The sequence below is a fragment of the Dromaius novaehollandiae genome, chromosome Z (assembly GCF_036370855.1).
Source record: "Dromaius novaehollandiae isolate bDroNov1 chromosome Z, bDroNov1.hap1, whole genome shotgun sequence".
Taxonomy (NCBI): domain Eukaryota; kingdom Metazoa; phylum Chordata; class Aves; order Casuariiformes; family Dromaiidae; genus Dromaius; species Dromaius novaehollandiae.
In genome coordinates this window covers 84,100,869-84,117,270 of record NC_088132.1, presented here as the reverse complement: position 1 = coordinate 84,117,270, position 16,402 = coordinate 84,100,869, and the positions used below count along the sequence as shown (strand labels likewise).

General features: G+C 45.2%; 1 protein-coding gene across 17 annotated transcripts in view; it reads left to right on the top strand.

Annotated features, from left to right (window-relative positions):
- Positions 1-16,402, top strand: part of LOC135325126 (transcription factor 4) — a 208,706-nt gene that overhangs the window by 170,570 nt on the left and 21,734 nt on the right. For 14 of the 17 annotated variants that reach the window (XM_064502725.1, XM_064502719.1, XM_064502715.1 and 11 more), the window contains 4 exons: positions 9,344-9,411; positions 10,727-10,805; positions 13,468-13,544; positions 15,593-15,796. In XM_064502725.1, the coding sequence (XP_064358795.1) occupies positions 9,344-9,411; positions 10,727-10,805; positions 13,468-13,544; positions 15,593-15,796 (428 nt within the window). The remainder of the gene's footprint in view (positions 1-9,343; positions 9,412-10,726; positions 10,806-13,467; positions 13,545-15,592; positions 15,797-16,402) is intronic. The other 3 variants (XM_064502714.1, XM_064502712.1, XM_064502721.1) reach the window with 2 other exon arrangements.

The window sequence follows — 16,402 nt, the reverse complement described above, 5'->3', positions numbered from 1 at the left end:
AAAAAGGTAATATTCAACTCAGTAAAGTGCTTTGTTTCAAAGTTTTTATGGAACATATTAGACCAAGTGCCTGATCCTGCTGGTTTTGAAGTCTTTATTGTCTCTTTTATTGTCTTTAGCGATTTAATCACCTACAGTGCCTTGTGAAGTAATACTTCACTTCTGTATCACCCATTCCCTTCAGTTTTTAGCTTGGTTTCCACATTGTGTGGGGGAAACTGGTGATGGCAGCATGTCTCTGTAGCAAGATGAGAGCCTTCTTTTTTTAACATTACTGATATTGTTCTAACACGCTCTCTAAATTAATAGCATACATCTGTATACTTTTTTAAATATTTGGCAAATACCGGTGCATACTTAAATGCAGGAAATAAAGAAATATTGCTTTGCCTGTATCTCAAAGAACAAATAAAGCTAATTAAATAATTGGTAAATAGGGAACACATCATTTGACACATGTTTCAGATTACACACATGATTCTGTATTGAATGACTGTGAGCAGGACTAATGCGGTAAGAATGGAGGGTGGGTTCAAACATTAACACATGGGCATCATATTTTTCAAGGTCTCTGAACAAAGAAGAAACTAAATACAGTCTCTTCTTAATTTATCACTGTCTGAGAAAAACGTATCCCATTACAGTATAGCATTTCTGTGCTCAATCTTGCCATTCCATTGAGAATTCTTCCTTTTCAATGTATTACTTTTCCTGTGTGCGTGACATACAAAAATCACTCTCTCTCTCTCAGAAGGAGCCTAATAGAGTCAAATTTAATTCATCCATTTTTTTGCGACAGTTATGTAGAAGCCTTACAGATAACATTTAGGGATGCAAAGTTTTGCAGAGGGCTGTAAACAGGTAGGAGTCTAAATCCAGTGTCCTGACCCTATGCCTGAATGAGCAACCCATAAAAATGTCTAAATTTCCCATGTAAGAAAATTGTCTAGATTTTCTTCTGGATCCATCTGCTGAAAATTCCAATATGTGAATAAAAATCAGAAGAGCTACAATACAAATTCGCAGATGTTTTGCACAGCTGTAAATATTCAACAAGAAGCACCATTAGCCTATATCTAAACTGAAGCCTGCAAAAAAGTATTTCTTGGACCTAGATGCAAGTCCTGATCTCCTCCTGAGTCGATGAACCTCCCTTGAAGTCTGGGCACACACTGTCTTCTCCTCATGTGCCCTGATTTCCAGAGAAAGGAGCGTAAGCGTGGACCAGGAGGGAGCAGATGCAGGCTCTGGCGAGGTCCCAGGCTAGCTGGCCGGAGCTGTCGCTCCGGGAAGCGCACCAGCATACCCAGGCCCCGCGGAGCGGGGGGACTGCCTGGCAAAGCGTGTCCCGAGACCTACCCTCCGACGTCCGCGAAATGTCTCGCCAGCTCTAGGAGAGAAACCGCAGCAGCAGGAGAGCGCAAAGCTCGGTGAGCAGGACTTGGGTAGCTGGGTCGCACGCGTTAGACGGCAGCGCAGGTTTGAAAAGCGGCAGGGAGAGAGTTCCTTCGGTGGATTATAGGACAGCACTGACGAGGAGCAGTGGTTGCTCTTACTCTAAGCGTTGGCTTTGTGATTTCAGAGGTCTGAAGCAATGTAATGTTTAAGCAGCCGGTCACTGAGGTCGACTCACGCAGCGGATGCTACAGATACTGCGTCGTGCCTATGTGATGCATGTTTTAATCCTGCTTGCTGCTTTCACTTCTAATGACACGTTGTTTGTATGACATGATGCGTTGTGACATGCAGCTTTTCCAGGAGAAACATTATGTGCATTTCCCCTTGAGGCGCTAGTTTTACAGTAATTTTATTACTACAGCAGTCACATAATACTGCACTGTGCATTTTACAAGAATGCTGAGCTTCCAGTTACACTAGGGTGGTGAACTGTCACATAGCATAAGAAGAATATGACTTCTATCCAGCAGTGCCAGTGCCTCATAATTTGGGAAGATCATCAACTATGAATACCAAGATGGTGCAAGTTTTTCCGCTATTCTTTACATAGGAACATAATTTCCAGTCTGCTGTTCTAGAAAGCACTATTCCATCAGAACAGCATGAGTTTGTACTAGAATTTAAACTATAAAAAGTCTGTCTGGAATTCTCTAATGGATGGCTCCAACCTATCAGTTACAGCAGATACTTTGCTAGATATAATTATACTGGTTGAGACACAGATTCCTGGAAGTTTATTGAATAATCTAAGATTTACAATCAGAATCCCACCAGCATGATGTGAAAAGGACATACTGTATCATTGTCTGTTTTCCTTCCGATGCAGAATTGTTCTTCACAGGGACATGCTGAGGAAGTTCTAGGAGACTAAGTATGACAGTAAACATGCTCTTCAGAATAGTTAGAGTCGATCCATCACAAGGTTACAGTCTTTCATGATGTCTTCAGCGCATTAATAGTTTTGCGAGTGGGAAAATAGCTCAGAAGTAAAAGTAACAGCTCCTGTGAGGCATTTTCAAGTCCCATTTTACAACGGAGGAATCCTGTTTCCAAGCTCTCTCTCTCTGTTGTGTCCCACCAAAATCTGCTGACGCATTGTGCCAGTGGAGACCTGCCTTCTGAAAGCGTGGAAATCATTTAGGCTTACATGCTTATGTGTGTGTGGTTGTAGTATATGGGTAATATCTGTATTCAGACCAACTTGAGGAAATCAAGAGCTACCATGAGTGTGTAAGAAACGCCCTACTGCATCAGATCAGTGGTCCGTCCAGCTTGGCATTCTGCTTTTGACGGTGTCAGAACGTGATCCTGGCCGTTTCGGTCGTGTGCTCCCCTCGGACTGCCCCAGCATCCAGGGTTTTTGTAGGAGTGAGGTTAGAGGTGCATTCCTGCCTGCTGCTTCAAGTGTCTGTGGACCTGCTTTCCATGAGTTTGTCTAATCCCTTTCTGGACCTGCTGTTATTGTCTGCTTCCAAATTCCTGTGGCTGCAAGCTCGCTACCTGGTGTGTGAAGAGGTACTTTATTTATCTGTTTTAATTCGTTGTCCTGTAAGTTTCAGCGAGTGTTCCCTAGTTCTTGCCTCAAACCTTTGTCCATCATTAATTAATTAATTGAAACCTTTCTTGAAGTCTGGATTTGACTACTTCAGTCAATTAAGCCCAGTCTGGAAATGTTTTGGATAAACTGTCCCCTTTCAAATTTGAGCAGGTTTCATAGTGTTCCTTGCGCTAAGTTGTTCAGAATGTTTTGCAGAAGAACTTAAAAACATCTGTCCTTGTTGAGACGAAAAGCTCATCTGCCCCATGGTCCTGTCTCCGGCAGCCTGTAAGGATTTCCTTGGAGGGAATATAAAACCAGGGCAAGCATAGACGGTATTTTCCCAGCCATTTCCCACTCAGGAGCTGGGTGCTGTTCTGAGTATTGAGAACCTTGAACTCATTCTTCTCCATGAGCTGGTCCAGTCTCTCCTTGAACGTGTGTAAACTTGCAGCATCCAGGGCGTCGCTTGGAGAGGCGTCCCGCAAGTTGATGACCCTGTGCGCCAAGCGCAGCTTGCTTGGTGTGCCCCGTTCTTGTGCTGGAACCAGCACGAGCAGCCAGGGCCCCAACCCAACGTGCCGCTTGGCTTTATGGACTCCAGCCCTGCTGCCAAATTCTGCACGTGCGCCAAGGAACCTCCTTCCGCCTCTGGTTGAGTCTGCTTGCTCAGGATCTTGCGTGGGCCTCGCTCGGTCTCGTGCTGTCATGAGCGGCAAGTAGCCTCTCCCCCACGTTAATCATGATTTTGGAGCCTGTATCATATCCTGCTGGGGTTGTCACCTTCCCAAGCTGGGGAACCCTTGAGTACTTGGCTCTTCCTCTGATGGAGCCCACCCCAAGGCTCTGGTTTTTCTGTCACCTTTTCACATTTTCTATTCTGTAGACCGTGATGCTCTTTTTTTGATGAACTTACCAGATCTTTGCTCTGTATTCAAAATATAGATGTGCCATGAGTTCACATGGTGCCGTAATGTTTTGTTTTGCCTCTGTTCTTTTTACGCTAATGCCTAGTCGTTCAGTTTTCTGGAGTGTGTGTGGGGAATTCTGCTGCTTAACAGTAAGCTGATGTTTTCAGTGAATTATTCACTGTAACCCCTGGATTTCCTTCTGGAGTGCTCGTTAGGTGATGGAGAGCCCACCCATGTGTATTTATAGTGTAAGGCTTTGTTTTCTCCGTGTTTGTTACCCTGTATTTGTCAGCACTGCTCTGTTCGTGACGTCTCCTGCCCAGCAAGTTAGTGTTATAAGAGCTGCTCTTCACGGGTAACTTTATTTTATTATCCTGAATATATTTTTATCCTCAGCAGATATCACAGCCTCAGTATATGTCACTTTTTTCAGGCCACACCTGAGTATGCTGAGCAGTATAGATCTGTGCACTGGGGTTTTGCTGGCAATATTCCTCCGTTAAAAGCTAACTGTTAGTTCCTACCCTTTTCTCTCTCTGAATCATTTTTTAATCTGTAGAAATATCTTCCCTTCCCTGTTATCTGAAGACAATTTAGTGTATTTGAGAGCCTTTGTGAGGGATTTTGCTGAAAGCTTCCTGGGAGTACATTATATTTACTGGATCACTTGTATCAATGTGCTCATCATCCTTTTGAAAGACTTCAGATTTGCAAGGCATGACTTCCATCCAAAAAGCAAATTTGGTGACTCTTTGAACTCATAGAACTTGTTTTCAGTATTGGCGTCATATTTTCTACCTGCTTTACTTCAGTACTAGCTTGGACGAAGCAATAGGTTTCACAGTGCAATTAGAAGTTAGGTAATTTCGTATTTGGTTTTCTTGAGAACTTTTAGAAGTGTCATTTGGCTCTTTTAATTCATTTTTCTTTTTATTTGTACATTTTAAAGCCTTTACATTGACACTTCAGCTGGAGCCAATTTTTCTGACTAATCCTTTGTAAAATACCACTTGTCCCACAGACAAGGCTGATGAAAATGGTCTGCTTAGCATTTCTTTTGTGACCTTTTCTCCTTGAATTTTCATGTTGCATCTTGCTCATCTGCAGGTCCTTCCAGCTCTGTATCTTGGTCCCCAGCTCTGATGGGCCTGAAAAACATTTTTATTAGCTTCTAAAAGTTTCTCTTTTAAAATATTTTTTGTTCCTACATTTAAGTTGTGCTAAGTATTTGCCTAAGGTCATCCATCTTACTCAACCAGCATGTCTTCTGGTTTTCTTCCAAAAGCCTAAAATGAAGTGGAAGAGCATATTTTGGTTGGGAAAAAAAGCCTTTTATTTATTCAAGATTAGTATCTATGCTGCATTTGAAATTTTTGTGGAAAAAATCTGAGGATCATCTTTATCCAGAAGTGAGATGAAGAGGTCTTGGGCTGTCCGAGGGCTCACCGTGCTGACCTCCAAGCTGTTTCACAGCTCATTCAGCCGGTGTTTCGCGCAGCACCACAGCTTACCTTGCCACTGCCTCTGCCTACAAGATTTATAGGGCTGCTGTTTGGAGCAGTGTCCGCAGATTTCATCGTATCCCTCTCTGGGGCGGGATGACAGATCTGATGCCAGCTGGTCTGTTCTGCAGTCCTCCTTCACGTGCGGCACGGACACACTTTGAGAAGCTACATTTGTCTTCAGGACTCTGTTCACAGCGTGGTCCCAATATACTTTCTTATTTTTCGTATCAATTTTCTTCCATTCTGGGTGGTATTCTGGATGCCAGTGATGCTTTACAGAACTAAGCCTATCTCTGTTCGACCTGCAGTATATCACTAGTTGTATTTAAATAGTGTTTCACTGAAGTCAGTAGTGAAATGATGGACCAGCAACTGTTAGATATAAATAGAAACACTTGATAATATTGCATAGTCATTCTCTATGTAAAACAGCATGCTACGATACCTTTTTCTGTAGTGATATGATGGAGTATCTTTTCCTCTATTTGAGGTCCATTCCCTATTTAGGTAGTCTCAGGATAACAAATTAGTTTTGTCCTGTTGCTTCCAAAATCTTTGGGCTCCTGCAGTAGACGGTCCTTGCTGTGTCTCTTCTTAAGCCTGTGTTTTTCTGTTCCTCCTACAATTTGGGGGTTTTCCTAGGCACCTACAGTTTTCAGTCATGCCCCTTGCATTACAATTTACATATGAAACAATCAGTGGTGCAAGAAATGAAAACATACATAGAAGTTAGCTATGTTTAAGTATCCTGGTTGTTCTTCAGACATGAACACTTTTAGGAGTCTGTCTCAAGATCTACGTCAGGCGGTGTTGGAGTTGGTCTTCCAAGTGGAAAGTGCCTTAGTTACCTTTGTTTGTCCATTTTCTCTGCTGCCTCTTGGGACATAGCAATAAACATGTTGGTGGCTCCGGGGACCAGCGCTCTGCCGGCAGCGGGCAGTTTGCAAAGCAGCTAGGAGGAAAGCATGTGCGCGGCCGGCCGTCCCCGGCGTTTCCTCCCGTCTCGGACTGTCGCAGTTCAGAGCTGTCCTGAGCTGAAGCTGCATCTGGGTGCTGATGTTGAATTGCCGCTGATGGACTTTTCCCCATGAGTTTCTCCAGTTCTTTTTTTGATCTGTGTGTGTTCAGTCTCCACGTACCTTAAAGCAGCAAGTTTCCCCGTTTGACTGGACGCTGAGTGAAAAAATGCTTTTTTTTTTTTCTTTTTAATATGGTGAGAAGCATGAATAATCGTGCACAGCTTGACTTCCCCATGTTGCTCACGCTGCTGCAAACCTCCGCTGTATCCCTCCTCATCCCTTTCGCAGTGAAGCACCTCCTCGAGTGGAAACTCCGCGTGCTTCGGCCCGTCCGTGTGCCTCCTCTTCGTATGCTTTCCAGGCCTACTGTATTAACTTGTCTTCAAAGTCTTTCATGAAAAGTTTAATATTCAGTATATCTGAAGAATTCCTTTGTTCTTAGCAGTCGCTAATCTAAGACGTGGCCCAGCTAAGCGCTGTCAGAGGCTTAGAGCCGCACATGCGGCGTGGCTCTGCAGCGCCTGCGTTTTCCTCTCCCACAGGACCTGGATAGCTCATCTCCCGGTCTGCAGACAGACTAATGTAGGTCTTAATTTTAGAGTAATGTAGTTAGTCACTTAGAAAAACGAAAAGAAAAAAAAAAAAACAAAACCCATGCTTTACATTTAGATTCACCATTCACTTTAGAACTAAGTAACTCAATTTCTGGACGTCTGCCTCGTATTATTCAAGTCACAAACCTTTAGCTTAGAATTTGCAGCATTAAATTAGTCTGATAAGTTGCATCTCTCACTGACACTGCATATTTTATTTCTTTGCCTTTGCATTTCTTGGTTACTATTGGGGAGGGGGGTAATAACTTTGTATTTTCCACAGTGGCTCAGTGTAGCAAATCCTAAACTTCATATATCTTGAAGACCTAATTTCAAACTAAGCTAACAAATAAACATTATCCTTGGCATATAAGCTTATTTCCAAATACACAATTGTAATAGTAAAAGTATAACTGAAAGACAGGAAAAAAAGGAGCAAGCAAGGATGTGAGTAAACCACACTGTACGAATTTTGTCCAAAAGTTTGGGATTAAAGTAATTTGAAAAGGACTTTATAAAGGGTCCTAGTATAGGAGAAATACTGAAAGGCCAGAATTTTGTGTAGTCAAGTTAAATGTAAAGTTTTTCCTTTTCTTAAATGTTATACCACGCATGTTGTAAATAAGGAGTAGAGGAAAACCCTGTTCCGTGTCATTCTGTAAGTTCTCCAGACTTGTCTCTGCTGAAGCTGCTGCTAGAAATTTAGGGTTTAGGCAGGATGGAGGTCATTCAAAAGTTACGAAATAGGAAATTTAGGAGGTAGCATGAGTTATTTCCCACCTGTCTCGCATGTAGGCACATATTTCTTCCTGTGTGTGTGCTTCGCGGTGCAACTTCTAACAACTTGGCCACGTATTCCCTTTCCCGAGGCCCTTTCCTCATTCGGAGCAGAGGGTGGGTTTGCTCTGGCGGTGACAGGAGCACGTAGGACCTCTTGCCCGTGCTGCAGAGCGTGGAGAGCACGTAGGGAGCGGAGCAGGGGCTTGAGAGAGAGAAACGGTGATTAAATCAGGTGAAACCACCCTAGGTCCAAGTTCCTGTTCCTGCTTCAGCTGTAGCATTCCTATATGACACTAGATATTAATCCAGACCTTTCCTGGGTGGTTACTGTTTGTTTCTCATTTTCTAGTTACCTGACTTATGGTCCTTTGGGACCAAAGCAGAAGTGTTAATCACTCACAGCAGTCGGTCAGAGCTATGCTTTTAGTTTATAAATGGATATATAGTTGCTGAGTATTCTGGAAAAATTGAATTGGTGGAATGTTTCGCCCTGATTTTTCTTTCCTTCAATTTCTCATATGAAGGGAGAAGTTGCAATCCTATCATCTGAGGGTGAGAAGCTGGTGAAATGTTTCACTCTTAATTTTTCTTCCCTTCAATTTTTCATATCAAAGGTGCAATCCCATCACCTGAGATGGTGAAAAATCATTAAATATTCATCAAATGTTTAAATACAGTCAAAAGGAACACTTTGGAAAGTCTATGTGGAAATTCCTAATGTCTATAAAATGTGTTTCAAAAAGTACAAAAGGGACTAGGGTCACAGAGTGAATGAGAAGAAAAGAAAATACTCAGTAGCTGCTTATTAATTGCCCTTTGTCTTTGCTTTGCAGTGAGGCAGGCTAGGGTTGTACGGAAAAACAGTAAGCGATCATGTAATTAATAACTAGCTCGTAACACAGACACAGAAGAAGGGGGAATCAAGCTGCACAGGCAGAGCAAATTCTGTCATTCCTAACGCTGGAGGGTTCATCTCTGCCACCTTTGTAATGTTCCTCTCCGGTAGTTTTTGACATATTAAATGTGAAATGTTGCCCTTGTGACAAAAGTGCCTTCGAGTTTTTGAAGGAGAAAGCTCTTGTTAAAGAGTTAAGTTAGAAAATCTTAAAATACAAACACAGCAACCTTTGATTGGCACCGAATCTGAGCATGGGTCAGGCATGAGGGAAGGCAACCATTTCTGCACACCAGGCTTCGGATTACAGCAGGCTTGTCTAGTTATGAACTTGCATATTTTTCATACCTTTGAGCATCTTCTACTATTAGCAACCTTTCATTTAGAAAAAATAAAGCCATATGGCCAAGTACTACCAAATATGCAATATATTTTTAAAAAGCAGGATGTCGAGTTTATATTTTATCTGCAAAAATGGAACACGAATATGTTTGGTATCTACCTTGGCAAACAAATTAATGGTAATTAACGATTAATTTGATGTAATTAGCATTAAAATGCAATTAAATTATGAGTAAGTGGACCAGGAATAGAAATCTATGATGTCTTTCTGTCTGTTATTACATTCAGTCTTTTGTTTTTCAGCAAACAGAGGAAGTGGGGCAGCAGGCAGCTCGCAGACTGGTGATGCGCTGGGGAAAGCACTTGCCTCTGTAAGGAAATATTTACTTTGGAATACACGTTTACCATTTTCAAAGTGTGAACTTTAATCAGAATTGGACGTCTGGAATTTAAGAAGATGAACAGCAAACAGGAGAGATCTGATCTCAGAGGTCATCCGTTTTGAGTTACTGCCAATTGAAATATTTAACAATCGGTGCAAAATGGTGCTTAGAAAGTTTTAGACTTAATTTTGCGACAGAATAGAAAGGGAAAGAATGGAAATCTTAGGCTGTTCACGTTCACTGAATGACAATGAGTATGTCTTAGGTCTCTCGCACACTTCATCCACTAAGATGAGGGAGGTTTGAAAAAAAAACCAAGAGCAGGATTATTTTTGTACTACTGAGCGATCTGCAAACGGGATTCGTTTTGAATTTCCTTTGCCTCCAGATGTTATATTTTTCATGGTAGTTTCCACCTATTCAGTTACTGTGGTTGCTGTTAAAAAATCAGTGGTTACCATCGCTTACCGTGCGCGGGTAGCCGGGGTGCAGCAGTATTCCCGCTCCCAGCAGAGGGGAATACCGGGTATTCCGGCTCTCCCGGCGGTAATCGCTGGCACGGACTGGCTTTTAATAAGGACCACTATAGTTATTTTCTGGGCAGAGTGGGTTCCATTGAGTTCTCATGAGAGTCAATTTTTTTGCATATTCTTCCGATGCTTCATTAAAAAAGACAAAAAGTAAGACGAATAGTTTGCCTGAAATACCTGATACAGTACAGAATCCACTTTCGAGTGGTGCCCTGACGGTCGGCACGGCCGGCGGGCGGAGGCGCGGGCTCGCGGTGGGTCACCGGTCGCCCGCCTACGCGGCACAGCCGGGCTCGCTCGCCCCGGGAGCCGGCAGATCCTTGGTGCGCGCTGCCACCAACCACCCGCTGTGCCAGGGTGACCGTCTCCGTTCCCGTTGCTTTATTTTGGCCGTTAAGGGATCTCAGCGTAACAAAAAAAACCCAACAATTTTGAGAAGCGCTCTCAGGCTTTGTTCAATGACGCTCATCCGTAAAGCGGTCTATGAAATGAAAATGTGTCTACGTACAGTAGCATATCCGTGTGCCAACCCGAAACCATCGCTTAATTGGCTGGTGTCTGTCTCCATCGAGATGTCTCGGTTATAAAGGGTTCTGTTGTCTAGCTTCCTACATCTAATACCGTGTTGTCTTTATAAAAATATTAATATTTAAATAAGAGGCTTTTTAACCTGTCCTGCTTTCATTTAAATGAACTGAATGCATAAGAATTCCATATTTCTTTCTGCATCAGTTTGTGATGGCTTTAGATTAATTCTTTATCATCTTTTAAAGATCTATTCTCCAGATCACACCAACAACAGCTTTTCATCAAATCCTTCAACTCCTGTTGGTTCTCCCCCTTCTCTCTCAGGTATTGTTGTTACAATTCTATTTTACTGAACATTTCAACGTATTTTTGGTAGGAGATGCTTAAATGAACTCCTACGGTACTGGGTGTGAGATGAACATCCAGCCAGTAGCATCAGGCTATTTCCTTATTGCTGTAAAACACATGCAGGTGGCTGATTGTTCCCGCAGAGATGAGCAGGGATATTTTCTAAAAGCTGTATTTTGGCCGATGCAGAGAGAAGGTTGCTACGCCCCTCAGGTGGATGCATTTACCGTGTTTTTATGCGTCCTGGCTGCGGCTTCCCGCAGCGCCCTCGGGATCTCGCGGCAGGTGATTGCCGCTCGGTGCGGCCGGGCGTGCGGCAGCCGTGCCGCGAGGCTGCTGCGGCAAGAGCATGTCCTCGGAGGCTTCCCCCGTTCTCTCGCAGGGGCGCAGGCAAAGGCCTGCTAGAATTGCATCCCAAAAACTTGCCTCTGGACGAACCGAGACCCCATGAATCTAATTAATTGATTGCTTAGTCTATAATAATTGCATATTTTAACTAAACCCAGTCGACCAGTAAAAGCCTAAACTGAAAAGATCCAGGGGCCCGGGGTAGTTCTCGTAAGCATCGAGTATTTTGAAGGTTTACCTGAATATATTGAGATTTTCCAGCTAGGGCGTTAAGCTTCTCCTCCCTGCATAACCGACCCACGCAACATGCGTTAACTTCTTGGATACGGCCTGTCCACTTTCTCTCCCCTCTTTAAGGCTAGGTCTACTTCGTAAGGTAACCCAGCATCCTGTGATCTCCTCTTCTTTGCCCAAGAGCCCCTGGATCACGTTAAACTCGCTTGGGAATCTCGACAGGCAGCCGAGGTTGTGTTCCTGTAGGGCAGTGCCGTTAGTTCGTGGGAGAGGCAGCATCCCCCCTCGTTTCTGAGCGAGGCGAGGAGTACGACCGGGGTGGAGAGAGCTCCTGAGCTTTGAAAATGGTATCGCAACCTCAGAGGCATAAACCTAATAATAGCCTCAGAGCGATGAGATCTTTTTGGAAGGATTGGTGGGAGTGAAGCTTGTGCTAGCTGACAACATATGAAAACGATCTGGAAGGAGAAAAGAGAGCTAGAAGATTGCCCAGCCTCTGTGGGAAGAGGTCCAGGAGGGAGGGCCACCACACTTACGTCCCGCACGGTCACCTTGCCGTGAAGGAGCATGTAACGGTTGTGCTTAAATTAATTCAGCGAGCATCTCCACCTCCTCCAAAGTCGTCCCTAGCAGGGGACCCGGAGCGGGTGCCATGGAGGGAGGGATTCCCACCCTGCAGAAAATGACATTCTGCCCTTACATTTTGTCTGAAATCGGTCCCGGAGCTTAAGCCCTAGCCTGGCACCATGAGCTGCAGTTCTCGTAGGGAGCCGTGGCCATTGTTTCCAAGAAAAGGATCGGAGCTGAAGGGAAAAATCCTGCGCTAAGTCAGTTGGGCTGCATTACTTTCTGCAAGTTTTACTGGATAAATAGAAAGAGCCGAGTGCTAAAGTAAATAAAAATAAGGAATATAAAACCATTTAAAGAAGAACTAAAAGTGTTTAGCATGCAAGGCATTTTTCCCTCAAGGACATCAAGGGCTAGTTAAAAATTATTTCAAAAGTAAAGATTGCTGTTCATTGCTCCATTGAGTGCTGTCGCAAAATCTCAAATAAAAAATCCATAGGGACCAGAAAAGAGAAGATTTAGGTTTTAATTAGCGTTAGCATAATTTTGACTTTCATGAGAAAAAAAATCATATGGAGAGCCTTAAAAGGACCGCTACGAGTTCCACCCTGGCCTGTCTCGGTCCAAGCAAATGCCACTCAATTCAGACATTAAGATTAAAATCCTAATATTTCCCTCTCAAATTCTTAACCTTGTTTTATAAGATCATCCAGAAGATCATTTATTTAAAAGAAAGAACACTAGAAATTGTCTCATCATTGTGCTATAAATATAAGCTGTTGGGAAAATACTTGAAAAGACATCTTTCCCCATGTTTGCTTTGCCTCCTTCACGAGGGCAAATTTTTTCATTAGAAAATATTGCAGAAGACCAAGAGACCTTTTATTCCCGCAGCAGAAAGAGATTTGGAGCAGTGGATGTAAAGCAGATTTTTTTCTGTTAGACCCTTTGAATTCTGAACGGGCCAAACCAAATAACCGCCCCTAAGAGAGTGCAAACCTTATCAGGGTATAACTGAATGTTGTGTGTAGTGTTCTTACTTCTTTCTTTTTTTAAGATTTTGTAAATTTGGTGACTGAATGACGTGATCAGTGGCACTGAACACGTCTAGAAGCAAAGTTAGGATAAAGGGCTAGTATGTGCTGGCCTGGCGTAGCAGCCCGGCGGTCCTCTCCCAGCACTGCTGGCAAGTGCTCCTTCTCTTCGCCAGGGAGACATTTCCTTCTGCTGGAGCCTCTCGCAGGTACAGCTGCTGAATCAATGAAATCCTCTATGCCGAGCAGCAGCCTGGGGGAACTTTGTGGCCTGCATCTACGTGCTTTGCTACAAAATACCTTTTTTTCATCCGTGTGTATTTTGGAAGTTCTCCATATGTCTGCTCTATAGTCTATCTGGAATACGGCATTTACATGTCTACAAAACTGTCCAAAAAGTTTGAAAGCCATTTTTGTTTGCATAGTTCTAATGGTAATTCCAATTTTACTATTAGCAGGCACAGCTGTTTGGTCTAGAAATGGAGGTCAAGCGTCATCATCTCCCAATTATGAAGGTCCCTTACACTCTTTGGTATGTTTTGATTAGTGACCTCCTCTGCCTCAGTATTTTACTTGCTGTTCTTTCCATTTCTCATCCATTCTTCTCACACAGGTTTTCATTTTGCTAGTGGCTGCTATGCCCTCGGACTCGATTCTGCCACCTCCGAGTCGGTATCGCGGGTGCCCCGCGCTCTAGCGTGCATGATACGGGTTGCGCTGCTGCCGGCCAGGACCCGCTGCCGGGTCCCGCCACCGCGCTGCGGCGCGGCCAAGGGGGAAGGACAGACAGAGGACGAGGGAGCGATGAGCAGACAGACAGATGGAATATATTGGAGAGGAAGCCCGAGTACAAGCCCTGGTTGCTGTCAAGCGGGACGGAGCGTGTGCATTGTCAGTCAGCTCTGTTTACTTAGCGAGCGAGCGCAGTAGACATGTCAGCGATGAGCTGGAGTTGTCTCTGGCATGTGTGAAAACACTGCGGGGTAAACTTGCCGGGCGCATTGTCAGGGACGGCGCGAGGAATGAATGCTAGCGTGACAGAGAGGATTAAAGGGATATTAATACGATTTGTTATCTTTTCTAATGGAAAGATGCGGTAAGGGTTGACGCTGGCCAAAAGCGCATTAGGTCTAAGCTTGCTGGGACAAACAGACAGAATTTTAACGAATCCAATATCCTCTGTCTCAGTCTTCGCAGTTTGTTGTTTGTCTCGCTTGCAAGTCTAGGAGTTTTCGGTAGTTGGTGTGAAACACCTGGCGTTTGGTTGGGTGTGAAATGGAGAATGCTCAAGTCTAGAAGTTTCGTAATGTTAAACAAGAAAGCAAGCAGGTCGTTCCTGAGGGCGCAGCGTTGGACCCACCTGCTAGCGAGCGGTGCAAAATCCCATGGACTCTCATTGGGATTTTGCCCGAGTATGGACCAGTTTTTCTGCCCCAGTGAGGATTTCCTGCCGGGATTGACCGTGGTGTTTTCTAGGTTACCTGCCTGGTGGAGAGGGGTTTTTTGTCGTTGTTATGTCGCTTTTGGAGAGCAGCTAGGAGATTTGCTGAAGAGATGCACGAGGGAGGACTAGTTATTTTTGCAGCCAGCGTTCCCGGCGCGTGGAGCAGCCCTGTTTTTCCATCCCCTTTCGCCCCTCGGGGAGCAGCGGGGTGGTGGGGTCGCCGTGGGCTGGGGCCGCGGCTCCTTCAGCTGGTGATTTCCAGCATCCATGAAGTGGAGATGCCCATCTCTTCTTGTGCGAAGTGCTTGGGGCTCCTTGTGCGAAAGGCCTAGGTAGGCATTGAGATTTCTTCCCGGTCCGCTGCTTCTCTTCTCCCCGGCCTCGCCAACAACGTGACTCCGGGCTTTTTCGGCTTAGCAGAAACACGATATTGGAAGGAAGTAGCTCAGCGAAGCAGCGATCGGGTTTCTCCGAGGCCCTCACCGGCGCTGTCTGTGTGGATCGGCTTTCCGGCCGGCCGGAGGAGCGGCGGAGGGGCTATCCGGGCTTTGGCGAGAAGCGCGGGGCGGAGGGGGCGGCTCGGCGAGGGCTGCCACCCCTTGTTGTTGGGTCGCTGCTCTTACCAGTGACGCTTGGGAAGCGATGTGAGGGACGAGAGAAACCAGTGTGGAGACGGACCTCACCGGCTGGTAGCTTCTCTTTTTCTCTTCGTGTGTGATTAGGCGGGGGGAGGAAAATCCCTGGCAGAGACCGATTAAAAATTAGAGGTATATTTATTTCTTTACTTCTTCTCCTTTTTTTTATCTTTTTATTTTTATTTTTTTAAGTACCACTAAAACTTTTCAAAGACCTAGAGGGCAACGTATGTACTGTAATGATTATGTTCATGAGGAATCATTGAACCTGTTTTGCCCATGAAAATCAAAGCCGCACTTGCGTTGAGCACGCTGTCCCGTTCCCCCCAACGCTATCTCGAAACACGTCCCTAGGGAAGCGAGACCCGCTCCTGCCGCGGAGCGGGCGCGAGAGCAGGACCGGTGGCACCGCGGGCGCGGGCGCGCGTTTCGTCCCGCAAGGCGGAGCGGCCCCCCGCGCCCGCTGACGCGCCTCCCCGTTTCCTCCCCCCCGACAAACAGCAAAGCCGGATCGAGGACCGCCTGGAGCGGCTGGACGACGCCATCCACGTGCTGCGGAACCACGCCGTGGGGCCCTCCACCGCCATGCCCGGCGGCCACGGCGACATGCACGGGTTGATAGGGCCGGCGCACAACGGAGCCATGGGAGGTCTCGGCTCCGGCTACGGCACCGGGCTGCTCTCCGCCAACCGGCACTCGCTCATGGTAAGCTCCGCAGCGGGCCCCTGCTTGTTTTAAGCACGTGCTTAAATTTGGGAGGAGAAGGTGGTTGGGAGCGCGAGCTTGGCTTGAGTCTTGCTTGGGTTTTGATGACCCTCATGCAATGTGCAACGTGGACTGGGGTTGGCTGCCGTTGCGGAGCTGCTGGGCTCCTACTGCCGCGGGATTGAGTCGTAGGTTGCATCAGCGTGTCGCTGGGACAGGAGGGACCAGGTCTGCAATTTGAATTTGGCGTTGGAATTCCTGTTTTTGCCGTGCTGTATATATGTATATACTGGTGACGTCTTCATAACGAGTGTCGTGCACTTCGGAAACGAAATACTTGACAGTTAGTTCATTTCTTGCAGAGGAAAATTGTGTCTCTCCAATCTATTAATCTTTTAAATACGCTAGTAAAACAATAAGTAAAGGAGAAGCGGCTAATGAAATGCATTTGAATGTATAGAAACCTTAGAGTCCCTCAGAAGAAGTTAATGCAAAAGCAGCTGTCCTATACGAAGCGAGAAGCTGCAGTTGTAGAATAGGAAGTGAAGGTACGTATGTGCAGAGCGGGATTAAATGTTCAGTTTTCCACAAGATTAAAGGGCAGTA